This window comes from Phyllopteryx taeniolatus, chromosome 7, assembly GCF_024500385.1.
Source record: "Phyllopteryx taeniolatus isolate TA_2022b chromosome 7, UOR_Ptae_1.2, whole genome shotgun sequence".
NCBI lineage: Eukaryota > Metazoa > Chordata > Actinopteri > Syngnathiformes > Syngnathidae > Phyllopteryx > Phyllopteryx taeniolatus.
Window position 1 is genome coordinate 19,040,387 of NC_084508.1, and position 18,320 is coordinate 19,058,706.

Here is an 18,320-nt window from a genome sequence, read left to right on the forward strand (position 1 = left end):
AATGTGTTCCTCTCTTATTATTATTTTTTTGTCCTACCAGCGTTTGGCCAACTCCAAAGCCCACACGTCACGTTTCATCAGTGCCAACCTACCCTGCAACAAGTTCAAGAATCGCCTGGTCAACATCATGCCCTATGAGACCACGCGTGTCTGCCTGCAGCCAATCAGAGGCCTGGAAGGATCCGACTACATTAATTCTAGCTTTATTGATGGATACAGGTAGGAAGATGTGGTTAAGTTTATTGTCAGTACAGCTTATTTTTGCGGTTTGGGAACAAACGTGGCGGCACGGTGGCTGACTGGTTAGAGCGTCAGCCTCACAGTTCTGAGGACCCGGGTTCAATCCCTGGCCCCGCCTGTGTGGAGTTTGCATGTTCTCCCTGTGCCTGCGTGGGGTTTCTCCGGGCACTCCGGTTTCCTCCCACATCCCAAAAACATGCATTAATTGGAGACTCTAAAAATTGCCCGTAGGTGTGACTGTGAGTGTGAATGGTGTTTGTTTGTATGTGCCCTGCGATTGGCTGGCAACCAGTTCAGGGTGTACCCCGCCTCCTGCCCGATGACAGCTGGGATAGGCTCCAGCACCCCCGCGACCCTTGTGGGGAGAAGTGGCTCAGAAAATGGATGGGAACAAACGTGAAAGGCACAAACGGAAAACTGATTGTTTTAGCAGTGATGGGTCCTGCATAAAGTTTTGTCAAAAGAGTTTGCATCATCTGTAGATGGGCTGGTTAAACAGCAAAACCTCTCAACTAAAATGCCTTTCAAAGTCGTAATAATTCAACATTTTAAAGTTGCAAAGACTTTGAACCACTGTCATGGATTTTGTCATGCAAGACCTTAGCTTAAATCACTACAACTGAGCTCAAGCAAGTGGTTAGCTTTTTCTTTGGCTTTTCGTCATGTTTCCGAAAGAAGAACCAGCCTTAACAAAAGGGAATTTGGAAACAGAAGAAGAATGTGCCCGAGAAGTGACCGCAAAGTACACAGATTTTCCTTAAAATGCCTGTAGCTCACACAGGTTTTGTAAAGGCCACAGTTTGATCCGACAACATATTATTTCTACCATATGTTTCTTCTACAATAGGTCTACTGTATTTTTATTTATAATAGTCAGTATAGCTCTGTGTTGGGCCGAATGTCCAAGTTGAGCCAATCTATTTTTTCACAAACACGTACTTTTGGTCAGTCCCCACGTGTGTCTGTTGTTTTTACAAATGATTGCGCAATCTAAATTTGAAAATGGCTACCCCTCTTTGACAATGCAGTTTTAATGGCTCAACAAACATGCTGTTTTGTTGGTTTCCTGAAAACCGATGGTTTTGGAGATGCGAGGATTCTGCCTGCCGCCAGCGATATACAGCTAAATGTTATTTAAAATAGAATGTCAAATGATGTAACTGTATTTCTACAGGCAACAGAAAGCCTACATTGCAACACAGGGCCCTCTGGCAGAAACTACAGAGGACTTCTGGAGAATGCTCTGGGAGAACAACTCCACCATTGTAGTCATGTTGACCAAACTGAGAGAGATGGGAAGGGTATGACATTAACTCACACACTAAAACAGTTGTATCATTCATATGATCAAGACATTCAATTTAGAATGTGTTACGCCACGTTTAAACATCATCATCTGTTAATACAGGAAAAGTGTCACCAGTATTGGCCAGCAGAGCGCTCTGCTAGGTATCAGTACTTTGTGGTGGACCCCATGGCTGAGTACAACATGCCTCAGTACATCCTTCGAGAGTTCAAGGTCACAGATGCCAGGGTAAGATTAAGATCAGTGTCACCAGCTTTTATCATTTGCAGCAACTTTTTATGGAACCGTAAGCAGCAAAGGGGTCCTATTATTAAGGATAGATTTGCTGGGTTTATTTTCAGCTCAATTATCTGAGACAATTTGAAACTGCAGCAGCATCAGCGTGAAACTGCTTCTGGTCTCCAACTAGGCGGACATAGGCAATGATTTCCCAAGCTGTGTGGCTGCTAGTTAGTTAAATGTCTTCCTGTTGGTAACAGATCATGTATCTTACATCCCTCACACATACGTTGTCATATGCGGTATACACATAATCATGCACAGATACATAATGGTAATTGTATATGAATGCAGTATCAGCTGGTCTGCCAACACACATTCTACCATTCAATTATTTTTTATTCATATCCATGCACAACCCTTATTTGTTGTACTATTCAGGAAAACAGTGCTGACGCTTCTAAAAATAATATTCCAATCTAAAAATAAAAGGTAATGAGAAACAAATACAACTACTGTACATTCTACTAAAGCATAGACTCCAAATTTAACAGCACCAAATTGTACCAATTATTCGATTCCATTCCAGTTATCAATACACATATATTTTTTTACTGAAAAACAAACATGACCCTCCTTGAAAGAGGTAATTTTTATGAAAAAAATAAAAAGCACAAATATAATCTGCAGCAACATTTAATTAGTTTCCCTTTGGTCCTGCCCTCCACAACGTGTGTGGAAAAGAACTAATAATTACACAAATACGTAATTTGCCTTACTTGAACTTTGCAAATGAGGTCAGCTCAACAAATTCCAAGATCCAACGTTGCAGAAGGTGGAACAAAGAATTTCCTCACTCAGTGCGGATTTCCGCCATTTACAAGAGGACATATATTTAGTGCCACACACAAGTACACGTTAATAAGCACAGTAATATCTATGTAATAAAAAAATATTTTAACACTATCATAAAAATATGATGGTTCAACTTTGTTGTTTAGTCCCGCAGAGTTTTGAATAATGAGAGAAGAGCAAATAACAGATTAAAATCATCAATGTTATCGACAAACCATCATGAGGGAAATTGAAACAGATCGTGGAAGATATTTTTTCAAGAGGATTGGGTCTGTGGGAATTGTAGAGAAGTGCTGCAATTGTAGATGCATATGTGAGAGGAGAGTGTGAAGGTTGTTTGATTTAGGTTCCGAAAACATCTGCGCTTGTGGGAATAAACTAGAATTAACCCCACATAGTGTTGTCTGTATGCTTACATATTTGTTTGATTAAATGAGAGTATGTTTGCACACATTCCTTTGCAAAGTAATAGCGTAGCATCACGCCACAAAACTGGCATCTTGCGACCCAGTCACGTATTTAATCACACAATTTGACACGCGGCATGGGCCCTCAGGTTCTGTGTTAAAATGTCCTTTTTTTTTCAACCTCCTGTCTTCACCGAGCACATGGCTCATTGTGTTGTTGTCTTTGCCCCTCTCATTTTATTTTTAATCCTCCTACTGAGGCGTAATGTTTTGCAGATAAAAGACAAAGGGCAAAAAGAAAGGAAACATGCTATCTGTCTCAAAACCAGAAGACAAACATGACATGTTCAAAACCAGCTGGTGTATGGAGATTACTATAATGGAATCAGTGTATTAAATGTGTAGGAGCACATTGTGAAATGAACAGCGTAGAAAAACACCAGCAGCTAAGATTAAAAAAACAAAAATTGAATGTTGTGGATTCAATTATTTATATATATAAAAATATAATATAATATATATATTATATTTATATATAATTTTTGTCATCGGTCAGTGCAATTGTTCTCAATCAGTCATGTAAGCTGCAGACACACGTCAATGGAAGGATGATAAATAGCGAATCCACAGTGCTATAGATAAATGTTTGTGATTTGATGTTATATCAATTTACCATGATCATTTCCATAGAAATAATAAAACTAGTTTTATTTGATGGTAACCTAACAAAACGTACTGTGTATTTCAGACAAAAATAATGATGCTATCCAATCCACTTTATATAGCACAATTTAAACAAACACAAAGGGCTGTACAATGCAATAGAAACACAGCAAATAATACAAAATAAGGATTAAAAAAAACAAAATTAGATAAAAAATACATAAAATGAACTAGGTAAAATCAACATAAAATAAAATGCACTGCCCACACAACACATATACATCACATCAGACACACTAACTGGTATTACAAGCCAGTGTTAAAATATTTTTTAAGGTTTTAAGCGAGGATTTAAAATGAGACAAATATGAGGTTTGTCTCATGTGGAGTGGCAAAACATTCCACAGTTTTGGAGCTGCAACAGTAAACGCTCGTTCACCTCTTAAGTTTAAGCCTGGCTCTGTGCTCTGGCAGGAGCAGCCGGTCAGCTGACCTGAGAGAGTGGCTGGGAATGTACGGGTGCAGCAGCTCATGGAGTTACAATGGGGCAAGGCCATTCAAGGCTATAAAAGCAAATAAAAGAATTTTAAAATGAATCCTAAAACGAACAGGCAGCCAGTGGAGTGGAGCTAAAATAGGTTATATATGCTCATACTTTCTTGTGCCAGTTTAAAGACGAGCTGCAGCATTTTGAACCAGTTGGAGATGAGCAATGGAGGCCCCATTAACCCCCATATACAGTATAGTGCATTGCAGTAATCCAGCCGAGTGGTCACAAAGGCGTGGATTACTATTTCAAAGTGACGTTTCTGAAGGACGGTTTGATTTTTGCTAGGTCCCTTAACTGGAGAAAGCTAGATTTAACCACAGCTTTAATTTGGGTGTCAAATTTAAGATCAGTGTCCACTTTTACACCCAGGTTGTAAATGATGGACTTTTAATATTGCGCTAAGGGACCCAAATCAACAAGGGGGGTCAAAGAAGTGCCACCAAAGACCATGACCTCTGTCTTTTTTTTCATGAAAATTTAAATATCATATAAGCACTCTAGCAATGGCTAAGCACAGTAGGAATCTGACTTTTTAAGGGGGCTATAGATCTGACTGCCATCTGCATGGCAATGAAAAGAAATACCATGTTTCCTGAGAATTGAAAAGGGAAAATAAGAGAGGGCCAAGCACGGAACCCTGTGGCACCCCATGTGAAAGGGGAGGAGTGGAGGACACTGAGTCAGCAAGGCTAATACAAAAGGTTCGCTGAGACAGGTAGGAATTGAACCATTCAAGTGCTGTACCTCTGATGCACAAACACTGCTCCAAGTGAGTAATCAGTAATTTTAACCGTATTTGTTCGCATATTTCTACATCTACATCTTAACCATTTGCAGTATTGTGGTTGATAGAAGCAGGGACATTAGTTTTATAAATGTTAATAGTCTTTGGATACCCTTACAAAATTAAAGGGTCCTCAGAATAGATAATAGTGCTTTCAAAATTAAGCTGTTAATTTTTAAGTGCTAATAGGCAACCTCTGCTAACACGACAGACCAGAGACAAAATAATGTGTTTTTCATCACATTTTACTAAAGATAATAGTGTTGGACCCTCTACTGTGACTGTATAATGAGTGTAAAGTGAGAGACTTAATGCAAATAGTGAGGACATGAACAAAGCCAGAGATTTTCTTCTCACAATACGGTACAGTACTTTGTTATGATAGCAACGCATTGAACCAGTGAGCAGATTTATCAATATTTAAATGTCTTGCCACTTAGCAAGTTTCAATCTCACATCAAATTACATACAGACTTTTTTGTCCAGCGGGCTTGACAACATGTCAGTTTTTATTTTCTTTTTTATCATCCAATACCACATCCTGATAAACTAGCAATCTAGTCTTGCTTCTTAAACCTCCACCCCTTTCCCCCCCAACACTCATCTATCAAATAGCACTATCGATCGCATCACAGGATTATCTTATTCTACACGCTGTCCGGGACAAGACGCGTGTCATGCCAATGCACTATTGATTAGCTTCAAGTGGGAGTCATCTCACACTACATGTGCACAAAACCAGCAGGAGAGAAAATGGAGACAATTGGGGAGACTAGGATAAAATTCATTCGACAACACTTTAAACATTTTCAATTGCTCTAGAATGTGTTTCAGTTTGACAAATTTTAATGATTCACTACTGGATGATTCCATTAGTGATGAAGGTACTATTACTTAGGAATTTAAGCATTTGACCTTTAATGGGGTCGTTTTCTTCTGTCAACTATGGACCTCATTCATGTCCAACTCAAGGTACTACTTGTCTGCCTATGAACCATCACAGATTTCTTCATACGCAGGCAAGAAAACTACCAATTTTGAACATCTTCACAGTCACTCCGTCTCAGAATGTTTTGCTGTTCTTCTAAAAATTTATTATTGCCTCATGCTATCGCAATAACCTATTTATATTTCAATAATAAACAGCCCAAGATGTTTGTGATGGCTAAGGCCAGATGTACTTGTCTGTTTGGAGCAATTCGCAGCTGTTTTTATGCACCACGCATCAGTGAACACTTTGCAGGGACTGGAAACTCATCTGGAATTATGTTTATTTATATTATGTGTGTGTTTTTTAATTTAGTTTTTTACTATCGTGTTTTTCGATAGGTTGTATGCACTCTTTCTAGGCTGCTCACTTCTTCCATGTTTCTGCAGGATGGCCAATCCAGGACAGTAAGGCAGTTCCAGTTTACTGACTGGCCAGAGCAAGGCGTTCCCAAATCTGGCGAGGGCTTCATTGATTTTATTGGCCAGGTGCATAAAACCAAGGAGCAGTTTGGACAGGATGGACCAATCTCTGTCCACTGCAGGTGGGAACGGTCTTAACTTGGTTATAGAAACACATTTTTAAAAAAGCAATCACTTGAACCCTAGATTCACACTTGATGAAACAATAACATTTATTTAAAGCTCTTAACTAGCTCTTCTCTTGTAGAGAACAAACATTGCATTTGATGACAAACTTTTTAAACCAACACTGTTATTAACAAGCCTACTACCTCCTGTGGTTTAGTCTTCACAGCATCACCAGGTATTATACTCCCTCTTTTTTTTGCCATGGCAATACTCTGGAGCTCCACAGGCCCAGCTCGTTCATAATTGATAAGGCTCAGATGCAGCTTGGCATTTTCAAAGAGGAAGAACATGAAATAAAACAGCCATTCATTTTGTTTTTATGATCCATGATGGATTCTAATACCCAGGGTGTACTGTAGATTCCAAGGTAACCTACATCATTAACTTTGAATGCTGGACTAGGGGAGAAACTTATTTGCTTGTGGTCATGATCCAGAGCTCAAATTTTTCATATGTAGTGATGGGCCTTGAGCAGGAGCTATCGTCTAGCTTTTGTAACTAGAAAATGGGCAACCTTTTTTTCATGGAAAAAACGTACGGAGAAAGAAATTCACTGAAATATAGCAGCGTGATTGAACCAGAATTTAGTAGAAAATTGTTTAAAAAGTTAAACAATTTGTTCCATTAATTCCAGGACTATGGCGGCACGGTGGATGACTGGTTAGAGCGTCAGCCTCACAGTTCTGAGGACCGGGGTTCAATCCCCGGCTCATCTGTGGGGAGTTTGCATGTTCTCCCCGTGCCTGCGTGGGTTTTCTCCGGGCACTCCGGTTTCCTCCCACATCCCAAAAACATGCATGGTAGGTTAATTGACAACTCTAAATTGCCCGTAGGTGTGAATGTGAGTGCGAATGGTTGTTTGATTGTATGTGCCCTGCGATTGGCTGGCAACCAGTTCAGGGTGTACCCCTCCTCCTGCCCGATGATAGCTGGGACAGGCTCCAGCACGCCCGCGACCCTAGTGAGGAGAAGCGGCTCAGAAAATGGATGGATGGATGGAATTCCAGGACTATGTTTTTAAAATGATGCACTCCAAAAACAATGGTGGGATATACGGTAAGGTTCTGAATTTGGTCCCAAAAATACTTTCATAAGGGATATAGTGAAATTGCATGTTATTTCACGTACAGAACATGAAAAATGTATATTACTTAAAATGTAATTCAAGGAACACCATCTTCAACTTAAATTCTTGTGAGAGCTGGTTTTGGACAGCTGTATGTTGATGATCAAACACATTAGCAAATGACTCATTTTCTTGCTGTCACATAAATATGTTTTATTTTTCTAAAAGAGGCATTATCACTTGTTTTCTTTCCACATTTGTGTCACACGGGCGCAATGACATCATCAAACATAACATCACCTTTCCCCATGTTTGGAGGCTGATGTCACCAGCAATCAAATGGCCTTCTGAGAGTTGTAAAGCTTTGTCTGTGGAGGTCTTGTAAATTTAATTCTAAGGAAATACATAACCATTTTAAGTGCACAGTCTTAGAAAGTATTGTAATAAACTATTATTAGACTAAATGCATTTCTATCAAACTACTGCGAGCCCTTATTTAGTACTTCTTGCTTTGAATGCTGTATCCATTGCTTTCGTGAGCAGAATTACACAACACCATGGGCCAAGGAAGAAATCATTCAATCTTGAGAGACATTTTACTTTTTTAAACATTATAAAGAGAGGGTCTGCACTCTATACAAGGCCCTTCCAACTGTAAAATTATGTAGAGTGAAAAGTAATTTCCTAATAATTCCCTTCAATTTCTTCCAATCTGTTTGGTTACGAGAGCCATCTTCCTTTCACTACCATTCTTTGTGTAAAACAAGACAAAAAATACCCTACAATCTCAATTAATTCATATTTTACAAGTATTTTAAATAAAGGAGTTATTTTTTATCCACCTGCTTTTCAGATCCAACTTATCATTTGATGTTGAATTAAACAGTACGTGTCATTCAACGTTTGATACCAAGATTGGTTTCTTTGCAGCCGCCACCTTCCCCTTGCTTTGTCATCTATTGGTTGAAGGCCTTGTCATTTTCCCTTATTCGGCGCCTTTCTCATCTGTCATCCCAATTTCGAGTTCCTAATCCTCTGCTCTACTCCTTCATTTAATTTCGATCCATTCATTCTTCCAGCTGTCCTTTATTCCGATCCCAGCAAGCTCTCCACTTCTCCCCTGCCTCCACTCTTTTTTTCTCAGCCACTATCTAATAGACCTTTGTGCGTTTTGTCATTAATTGCCTGATTACGTTCCGTGAATGGGAGACTCCAAATCCTCTCAGCCGGCCACGGCTAGTCCTCCCTTTCATATTTGAAGAGTGGATGCCACTGGTGAGAGAGGAGTTTGAGTCTATGTGACAAAGCTGTGATCGACTCCCTGGAAGCGGTTTTGGGTGGCCTAAGAGATACAGCAGGAATGAAAGTTGTGGAGGATGTTAGTGTGTGGCTGGATAGATGGGTCAGCTAAGAACAACTATGTTTGATTTCTTTTTTTTTTTTTTAGTGGTCCCAAAACACTTAGGTCTTAAAGAGTTTTGTTCTGTGACACACACACACACACAGATATACCCACAAGCACTTCAGTTTTGTTGACCAGTCAACAAAATAGCTTTAGAATTTGGAGGAAGCCCAAATAAAATTGTTGTCATATCAATTATTGTTCCATTGGTGAAGTGGAAGTCATTTCACAGCAAAGCAGCTTAGAGAGGCAGCTTTGAAGTATTTACGGATTCCAGTTAAGACTCAAAACTGTATTTCTGGACAGCAGCTGCAGCTGGAGAGATTTCAAGATTATCTGGCAATTTGACTGGTTGAAAGCTTGCTATCAGTACTGTGACCTTGTTACTTGATTGATGGTAATGAGGGTATCCAATTAGTTGCCCTTTGTGACAGCCACCAGTCTGAAGAGGTTTACTTGCACAACAGACATTTTAGAGAAGATAAAAGATTCTTCTATTTGCAAGAAGTCCTAATGTGGCTGGCCCATGTTCATATACATACATGTTATTTCTGCTCTTTATTAATTCACTTTGATGTTCTGTTTCATAGTGCTGGTGTGGGCAGGACTGGCGTCTTTATCACCCTCAGTATCGTCCTGGAGCGAATGCGTTACGAAGGCGTCGTTGATATCTTCCAGACAGTGAAGATGCTCCGGACACAGAGACCAGCAATGGTCCAAACTGAGGTCAGATGTCCCTCACATACACACACCCAAATAAATGCAGACATACATTACCAGCTTTGAAGGCATAACTACAACATAGTTTAATAGTTGTGCTTCAGAACTTTAACAAAAATGATCAAACATTTATCAGCATATTACTTCAAACAAACAAAAAGAAATTGGCCATGCATGTTATTCAAGTTGCAATCACTGAAAAGCTTTCATACCCAAACTAGCGTCAAGATAACGTGAACGTCCGCCTTCATTTGTAATTACATTGCCCACTCCTAATCTATTACAATATATGCAATTAACATGGCCTCACAATGCTTTAGTGTATTGCACTATATAGTTTTTTTATTCAATTATTTGCTTGAATTCCTGTGAATCTCTCATTACGTGTAATCAAGATGACAGCTTGGGTTGCATTGTACCCGTAGCATTCACTGGCTTGTAATGAGGAGAATAGTGTTTCTTTTATTACCATGGCAACAAAGTATGACCTATATTAGTGATCTATGATATTGGCATACCATCCTTTACGCCTCTCCTGTTGACATAGTGATAACATCAACACTAACATTACTGTTTAAAGTTGTGAGCAGTGCTTGTACATGTGTACATCGCAAGCTGAAATGATCAGACAATGTTTCGTTAAAGAAAGGAATTCATTTTTGCTTACTATGTCATTTTTGCTTCAAGTTAGTTAGCCATTGGATATTCAACAGACGGTTTGAACTAAACAAAAATTATTATTGAATGGAATTGTAACATGCAGTATAAAGGGTTGAGCCCTCTGCGGGGAGTCTAATTAAACAACCCAGCACCTCAAATTCAGCCGTCTGAATCAGCGGGGGATAAAACCGAGCGTTCCGGAGGCAGTGTGACGGCATCTCATTAAACAGGAAGTCCAGTTGGTTTCAAGCGGTCCTTGATGCCTCGCTGCCCTGACACCAGGTACCTATCTTTAGACAGCACTTACTGGCTTCAAACGCCGCCTGCGTTGCGGCAGGTTCACAGTGCGCCGGCCCACCTGGGACCTGCTGACCACCTGCCTCTGAACAGAATGTGCATGAATGTCCTCAACCTGGTTTGAGGGCAACTAAATTGAATTAAAGTTGAGTGGAACTAGCTATCAAATGACCTCTACAAAGTTCCTGCTTTTAAAAAAACATCAACTATGCAATGCATTATGTCTTTCCTGACATAATCAGGATTAAAAACAGCAGCTTTTTATGACATGGCGATCAAAGCTTGGCTCAAAGTACTGCACAGATTATATTTCTGATATCGCTTTTTTTTTCTCCCTCTGTGTATGGTGTTCCTCTACAGGATGAGTACCAGTTCTGCTATCACGCCGCTCTGGAGTACTTAGGAAGCTTTGATCACTATGCAACGTAAAAGCCATCTCTTTCCCCGATGAGTCCTGTCACCCCCTCAACAGTCCCCTGAGCCATAGAAACTTGAATTTTGAAACATTGGTGTCACAGCAGTGACACCACTCTTCATTCTGACACATCAAACCAAGATACCAGATTTTTGACACCACTCCAACCTGAATAATTCCAATTGGGCCAAGTTAGCTCAGACTCCACAGTCAAGAAAAGAAGACCGTCATCAGGAGCGGAAACCAGAAGCATTGGCTTAAGCTGTGGGGGCGATCCAAGTATCCGACTTCTTACCTTACCTCAAGTGTTTCCATACAGACATTGTAAACAGTCACTGAAATGTCACACAACAGATGAAGTGCAAGGCAAAAATATCAATCAGATGGCTGTAGCTAAGATGGAGTGACTTTCTTTCATGATTTTTGATATTCCTGGATGTAAAGGAAGTATTTTTCCCCTCTCCATAATATTTTGTGAGTGATATTCAGAGAAATGACCAAATCATGTTTGCCCGTATGACTAGCGGAATGGGTGGTTCGCTCTCCCAAACTCTTGTCAACCGAAAGCTCGGTGAGAGCATTATCGGATCAGCAAAGAGACAGACACGCTAATGATGAGTTTGTTTGGAGACACTGTGACAGTACATCTCACATCACATGATCAGAAGAGAAATTGTCGGGACGAAAGCAACATCAAATAGCTTCAGATGGATTCTCCCACCAATCTGAACCTCTTCTGCGAGTCACTTGAGAGCTGTGGAAAGCTGTGCCTGGGAAAAGAAGTAATGACTTGGTCCTCTGTGACCCCCAATTATTATTATTTTTTTGTATTATTTTTTTTTTTACCAGCTTTGGGTTAGCAATCTGTTAGAAGGCATACATCTGGTGAGAAACCTTGGAACAAATGGATACACCAGACAAAGATGGGCCACAAAGCCTTTCTTTGTCTACAGTGACGAAACCTCATCATCGATATTTCAATGTTTTTTTCTTTTAGTTTTCTTTCCAAACCAAACATGCTGCTTATCTCACGTACGTGTGACTCTTAAAGTAGGTTTCATTTCAAAAGACGCAAACACATTGAGCCTGTTTCAATTACAAAACCGAGTATTTGAAACATTTCCTTTAACATCCACTGTACGCTCATTTGTTGGATTAAAAAGCGCTTTACTTTGAACCCTTATTACTCTGTGGGTAACAAAACAGAGCTTGTTAGCTCTCAATGCTGCGAGGAAAATCTTCGGTACAAGTAACTTGCACATCCTTAAGAAAAAGAACTTAAAGTCCTCCGCCAAAAAAACTGCAGGTTGGATTTGACACACTAATTCAAATGTGCTTCATGAAGATCAGCTCAGCGGGCTTTTATTTTGACGCATCAATGCTTTGGTATGCGCTTCTTTGGATTCTGGGAAAGGTTTCCAAAAGATGTGCACAAAACAAAACAAAACCAGAGCGGTGGACAGAACTGTGTGTAATCCTTTTGTATTTCCAAAAAGCCTTATTGTTATTGTAACATTATGAAAACATCAGTGTTGTATTATGATGACTTATTTTGCATTAAATAGTTAACTTTTTCTTTTCTTTTTTTAACAGATGTTGAATCGCATTTTCTAAAAAACAAAACAAAAAAGAGAAGTGCTTATTTGTTCATATTATGTTCAAAGACATTCTATTTTTTCACTGTAGAAATCTTCAGTATGTCTGTGTATGTGTGCATATATATGCATATATACTGCACGCTCACACATTCATACAGTGGGTACGGAAAGTATTCAGACCCCCTTAAATTTTTCACTCTTTGTTATATTGCAGCCATTTGCTAAAATCATTTAAGTTCTTTTTTTTCCTCATTAATGTACAGACAGCACCCCATATTGACAGAAAAAAAACAGAGTTGTTGAAATTTTTGCAGATTTATTAAAAAAATAAAAACTGAAATATCACAAAGCCATAAGTATTCAGACCCTTGCTCAGTATTTAGTAGAAGCACCATTTTGAGCTAAGACAGCCATGAGTCTTTTTGGGAATGATGCAACAAGTTTTTCACACCATGATTTGGGGATCCTCTGCCTTTTTTTCTGTCAATATGGGGTGTTGTGTGTACATTAATGAGGAAAAAAAATGAATTAAAATTATTTTAGCAAATGACTGCAATATAGCAAAGAGGGAACAATTTAAAGGGGTCTGAATACTTTCCATACCCACTGTATATATTTAAATGCAGACTATAAAAATATATCCATCTTAGTATGAATCACTAATTTTTTTTTCTTGCCCTACCAGCCCATTGCTTGAAGATATGATGACTTCCTTTTTTCATGTTCCATTTTAGCTTTGATTATTTAAACCCACTAACATTGTGTGTCTTGCAAAGGCAACAAACCTTTACTTTGCGTCGTTTGGATCCTCATTCTGCTGCCGATGAGGATATGCATTGCAGGTTAATTTTAAATGGAATTCTGCTTTATCATTAATTTTGTACACATTAGTATTTTCTTTTTTTTTTTTTTTTTTTGCAGCTGAAGAGAGATCGGTCCACATAATATCTAACAAATAGAAAAAGTATATTATATTTTTGTTGTTATCTGAATTAGCCAAATTTGACATACTGTTCTTGGTATGATCATGTACAGGCTATGACCCTTGGTTTTTAAAAACATGTATGTCCTTTGTATGTTCTTTTTGTACTTACTTATTACTTTCCAACATAATGTGGTAATTATTTTTTGTTACATATACGCAACAATCTACATGTAAATAAAAAAATACATAGAATATATGTATTTGTAAGTCATTTGACCCTCAAGAGCTTAAACGATGCATTGGAACAGTTCAAGGAGTTGCTTATTGCCAACTTGATGTTGGTTTAATTTCCCTCTCTGTGAAAGAACTTTCTCCAATCCTGCTCCCTAGCCTTTAACAGGTACCGGTTGTTCTTTTTTTACATTTTATTTTCTTTTTACAGTCCAAACTGGAAGCACCTGGTCACACACCTCAATTAGGGCACAAAAGAAGGCAGATGTGCTTGTCATTCCACAATTTCCCCCATGAATCTCAGTTATAGTTCAGTTGCCAGATGCATAAATATAAACCACATATAGTTTGATTGCAATGTGACAAGTACTTTCCTAAAAGTGTTTTTAGACATTCTATGTGCAGCATTGTTTTGCTTTTTTTAATGGGATGCAAAAATAAATCAGGAGCAGAGGGAAACAAATGACAGCAGAAGCGAGACAACCAAAAACTTGCTGCAAAGTCACATTCCCAACACGCTGTTAGAATAGCTGGAACTTTGACGTGTTTCATCAAGACCAAAATCCATGTTGTGGAATTGATGGGGAGCACCCATGCCAAAACTATAACTGTGGAGGTCTTCAGAAGCTTGTGCAATAGAGCATTTCTGACTCCGTTTCAACACCTGCCACAATCATTATGTCACAGAATATCTGGGGTGGGAAGAACAGAAAATAAAGACACTATCAAAAGAATCAAGCATTATTCACTACATACAGACTGAATGATCAAGAACTTCAAGCTCGTTTTCATTTATAAGAGGGCCAAGTGCTGTCATTTTCAAACTGTTACATCTAACTGAAACATGATTGCTTTAAAGCCACTGTGTATGTAGATATGTTGACTTTGTATTAAAGAAATGTTGTCTGAAAAGCAGTTTCCCTTGGATTTTATATTATGATGTGAACATTTATTTTAACCAGACTTGCCAAAACTATCTGGGAAGAGACGACAAACTTCGAAAAGGAGAAAACTAAATCAAAATCATATGACATCACGAACGCCACTAAATTAAACTACACACGTGTTTAAAAGTATTGGAACAGTGAGTTTAATTCCTAAATTTTTTCTTATGACTGAAAACATTTGAGTTTGATATCAAAGATGAATATGGGATCACCCTTTCATTTCCAGGTATTTACATCTGAATAAGATAAACAAGTTAATTTTGTTTGAAAACATCTGCTTTCCACGTGAGAAAAGGCATTGGAACATGTGACTGACAGGTGTTTTGTAGCCCAGGTGTGTCCCATTGTGTTGAATATTCAAACAAATAGTGCTAAATTTCTTCGCTCACTTTCCAATTTGGGTTTTGTCTGTGCAGACTACGTTAATAATAATTAGAAGCGTAACCAACATAAATACTGTAGCGCTGTCAATGAATGAAAAACAAGCAGTTGTGAGGCTGAGAGAAAAAGGAAAGTCAATCTGAGCAGTTGCACAAACTTTGTCCATAGCCAGTACAACCAATTGGAATGTACAGAATAAGAAAAAAAATGTGGGTGTACTAAGCACCAGACATCGAATGGGTAGACAAAGGGAAACTACTGGAATCATGTTTGCTACTGTTTGCAGAGTTTGATGAAAAAATTATAGAATCTATACCAGAAAATGTAAACCACACATTAGCAAGAAGAACTGGAAGAGCAGGATGGATTTTGAATTTAAGTAGAGAGACGACAATTCGTAGTAGAGAGACAAGGCTCAGAAATTCTGGGACAAAATTTGATAGAGTGATGAGCCAATGATTCACCTTTAGCAAAGGAATGGGAAGCTCGAGTTTGGAGAAAGAAAGGCTCTGCTCATTGTCTCAAACATATAAGCTCATCTGATAAACACAGTGGAAGTAATGTCATGATGGCTTGCACTTGCATGGCTTCTTTTGGGAAAGGCTCACACATTTTCACTGATGATGTAACACAATTATGGCACCAGCGAAGCCAATTCAAAGAAAGACCATACTGATTGGAATGTCCTTCGTGTCCTTAAGTAGCCTCCAAAACAAACAAATGAACTGAAAGAGGCTGTGATGAAAGATGGACAAGCATTATAAAAGAAAGAATGGAAACATTTGGTGATGTTAATGGCTCATGGGCTAAGAGCAGTTATTGCAATCAAATTGTTTATAATGCAGATGTAAATACCTGGAAATAAAAGCTGAAATGTTGATCGCTTGTCTCAAAATCATCTTTTGCTATTATACCCAAATGTTTTCACTATCCATCCATCCATTTTCTGAGCCGCTTCTCCTCACTAGGGTCGCGGGCGTGCTGGAGCCTATCCCAGCTAACATCGGGCAGGAGGCGGGGTACACCCTGAACTGGTTGCCAGCAGGCCACATACAAACAGACGACCATTCGCACTCACAGTCACACCTACGGGCAATTTAGATTATCCAATTAATGCATGTTTTGGGGATGTGGGAGGAAACCGGAGTGCCCGGAGAAAACCCACGCAGGCACGGGGAGAACATGCAAACTCCACACAGGCGGGGCCGGGGATTGAACCCCGGTCCTCAGAACTGTGAGGCTGAGGCTCTAACCAGTCGCCCACCGTGCCGCCATGTTTTCACTATACAGCAAAAAATAGAAGGAGTGACCTTGCTGTTCATATACATTTCAAAGAGGAGTTTACATTGCGCTAATTTGAACTGAAACCCGTGTTTTCAAATTCTGGGGACTGTTTAAAAAAGCCTGTCACACACGATTCCCTGCGATTACACATTGCTTACAAAAAATGGGAATAAAAACAAAAGTGTTGCGTTTATATTTTTGTTCAGTGTAGTTAGACTGTATTATACAGGTGCAAAAAAAAAAAAAAAAGAAAGAAATTGGTCATCAAATGTGATGTGATCTTCATTTAAGTCAACAATAGTCTAACAGTTTTCTTAATTGCTCGTGTGGTATTATGTTTCCATGTTTTGCCTTTTTTTTTTCTCCACATAGCGTTGTGTCTTCCTTCCAAACAACTCAACCTTGGTTTTGTCTTTACGCGGAATAGTTTGCCATTAGTGTTGTGGATAATCCATGTGCTCTTTTGCAAACTTCATACCTGTTTTTGGGGGAATTAGTAGCTTCCTCCGTGTTGTCCTCTAATGACATCCATTCTTGTGTTTTACTTATTGTAGATTTGTCAACAGATATGTTAGCATGTCCCAAAGATTTTTCTGAGCCTTTAACCATCACTTTTGGATCACTTTAGTCACGTAATTGATCTAACTTTTATTGTAACCTTTCAAACTTCCATCATCTTACCTTGTCCGTTATGATGATATTCATCTTGATTACCTCTCTTGAGTGGAGTGTATTAAATACACAGATATCTGATGAAATATCGTTACTGTGGTGCAGCAAGAGCAAGCAGCACTGACTTGGTGCATCAGTTATAATTACACTGCATCTTCCATTGGAAATATTTGCTGCAGGAGCATGCAGGACAACTGATGAAGCAAACAGATGGTGCAATTTTTGTGTTATTAGATTGCCTGATTAGCTGCCTCCTATATTTACCGACCAGCCTCTTGACAAACATGCTCGCGTTTCCTTAAGCCCTTCTTCAAGCTGGATAAATGCCATGCACAACAGCTGATAAGGGTGTACCTTCACCTCCTCATATTTGCTCTCTCATCCCTCCTCCAGAGAGAGAGAGCCTCTTCTCCTATCTGTTAACTTGGAAGTGGTATGCTCACAAAGGGAAAACAAATTTGATGGCAAATCCCTGTTGCTTTTTTTTTTCCTCTCAGGCTAACTTATGCAATCTGCAGCAACATTCCACTACATCACAGGAGGAATGCCATTCAAGGAAGGCTAATACACACAGAATGCCAACCAATCTGATTCTGATGATCATAATTGTCGACTCACTGTGCTGTGTTTCACTCCATTCTTTTTCTAATCGTGGCGAGCCAGCAGGCCGAGCGTTAGGGTTGACGAGGGAGTGAATTAGGGTGGCGATTATGCAGTGATTCAGACAGTAGCTCATTAGGAGCCAGCCGAGCAAGCAATCAACGAATCGATGTGACAGTGGACCCAAAAGCCACAGAAATGTGTAATAAATGGCAAAGCGATAAATTGGATTATCCACAGCCCCGTGGCCAAGTTCTTTTTGTCACGAATGATGAATCAATCCAATCAAGCCACGTTTAAAGAAAAAAAAGAGTCAAAAGAAGCAGGAGAAAGGTCGGCGTTGGAGGTTATCTGTCACGCAGGGGCCTTGTTAAGGTTGGGGTTTTCTTCCCCACAGCTCGTTTCCGTATGGTATTCAAAGCTCTGAAATATTCATGATGCACCGTTAGGACTTTATGAGCACATTTTATAATAAGACGTACCGACATTTCAACTCCAGACAGAACAGTAAAAGTGTCAC

At 39.2% G+C, this 18,320-nt stretch overlaps 1 protein-coding gene across 12 annotated transcripts in view; it reads left to right on the forward strand.

The window, feature by feature from the left end:
• The window catches only part of ptprsa (protein tyrosine phosphatase receptor type Sa), a 295,610-nt gene extending 280,782 nt beyond the window's left edge, over positions 1 to 14,828 (forward strand). For all 12 annotated transcript variants that reach the window (XM_061778242.1, XM_061778230.1, XM_061778234.1 and 9 more), the window contains 6 exons: positions 41 to 219; positions 1,415 to 1,541; positions 1,649 to 1,774; positions 6,402 to 6,556; positions 9,661 to 9,796; positions 11,108 to 14,828. In XM_061778242.1, coding sequence (XP_061634226.1) covers positions 41 to 219; positions 1,415 to 1,541; positions 1,649 to 1,774; positions 6,402 to 6,556; positions 9,661 to 9,796; positions 11,108 to 11,176 — 792 coding nt within the window. In that variant the 3' untranslated portion in view covers positions 11,177 to 14,828. The remainder of the gene's footprint in view (positions 1 to 40; positions 220 to 1,414; positions 1,542 to 1,648; positions 1,775 to 6,401; positions 6,557 to 9,660; positions 9,797 to 11,107) is intronic.
• Positions 14,829 to 18,320: the final 3,492 nt, after the last annotated feature.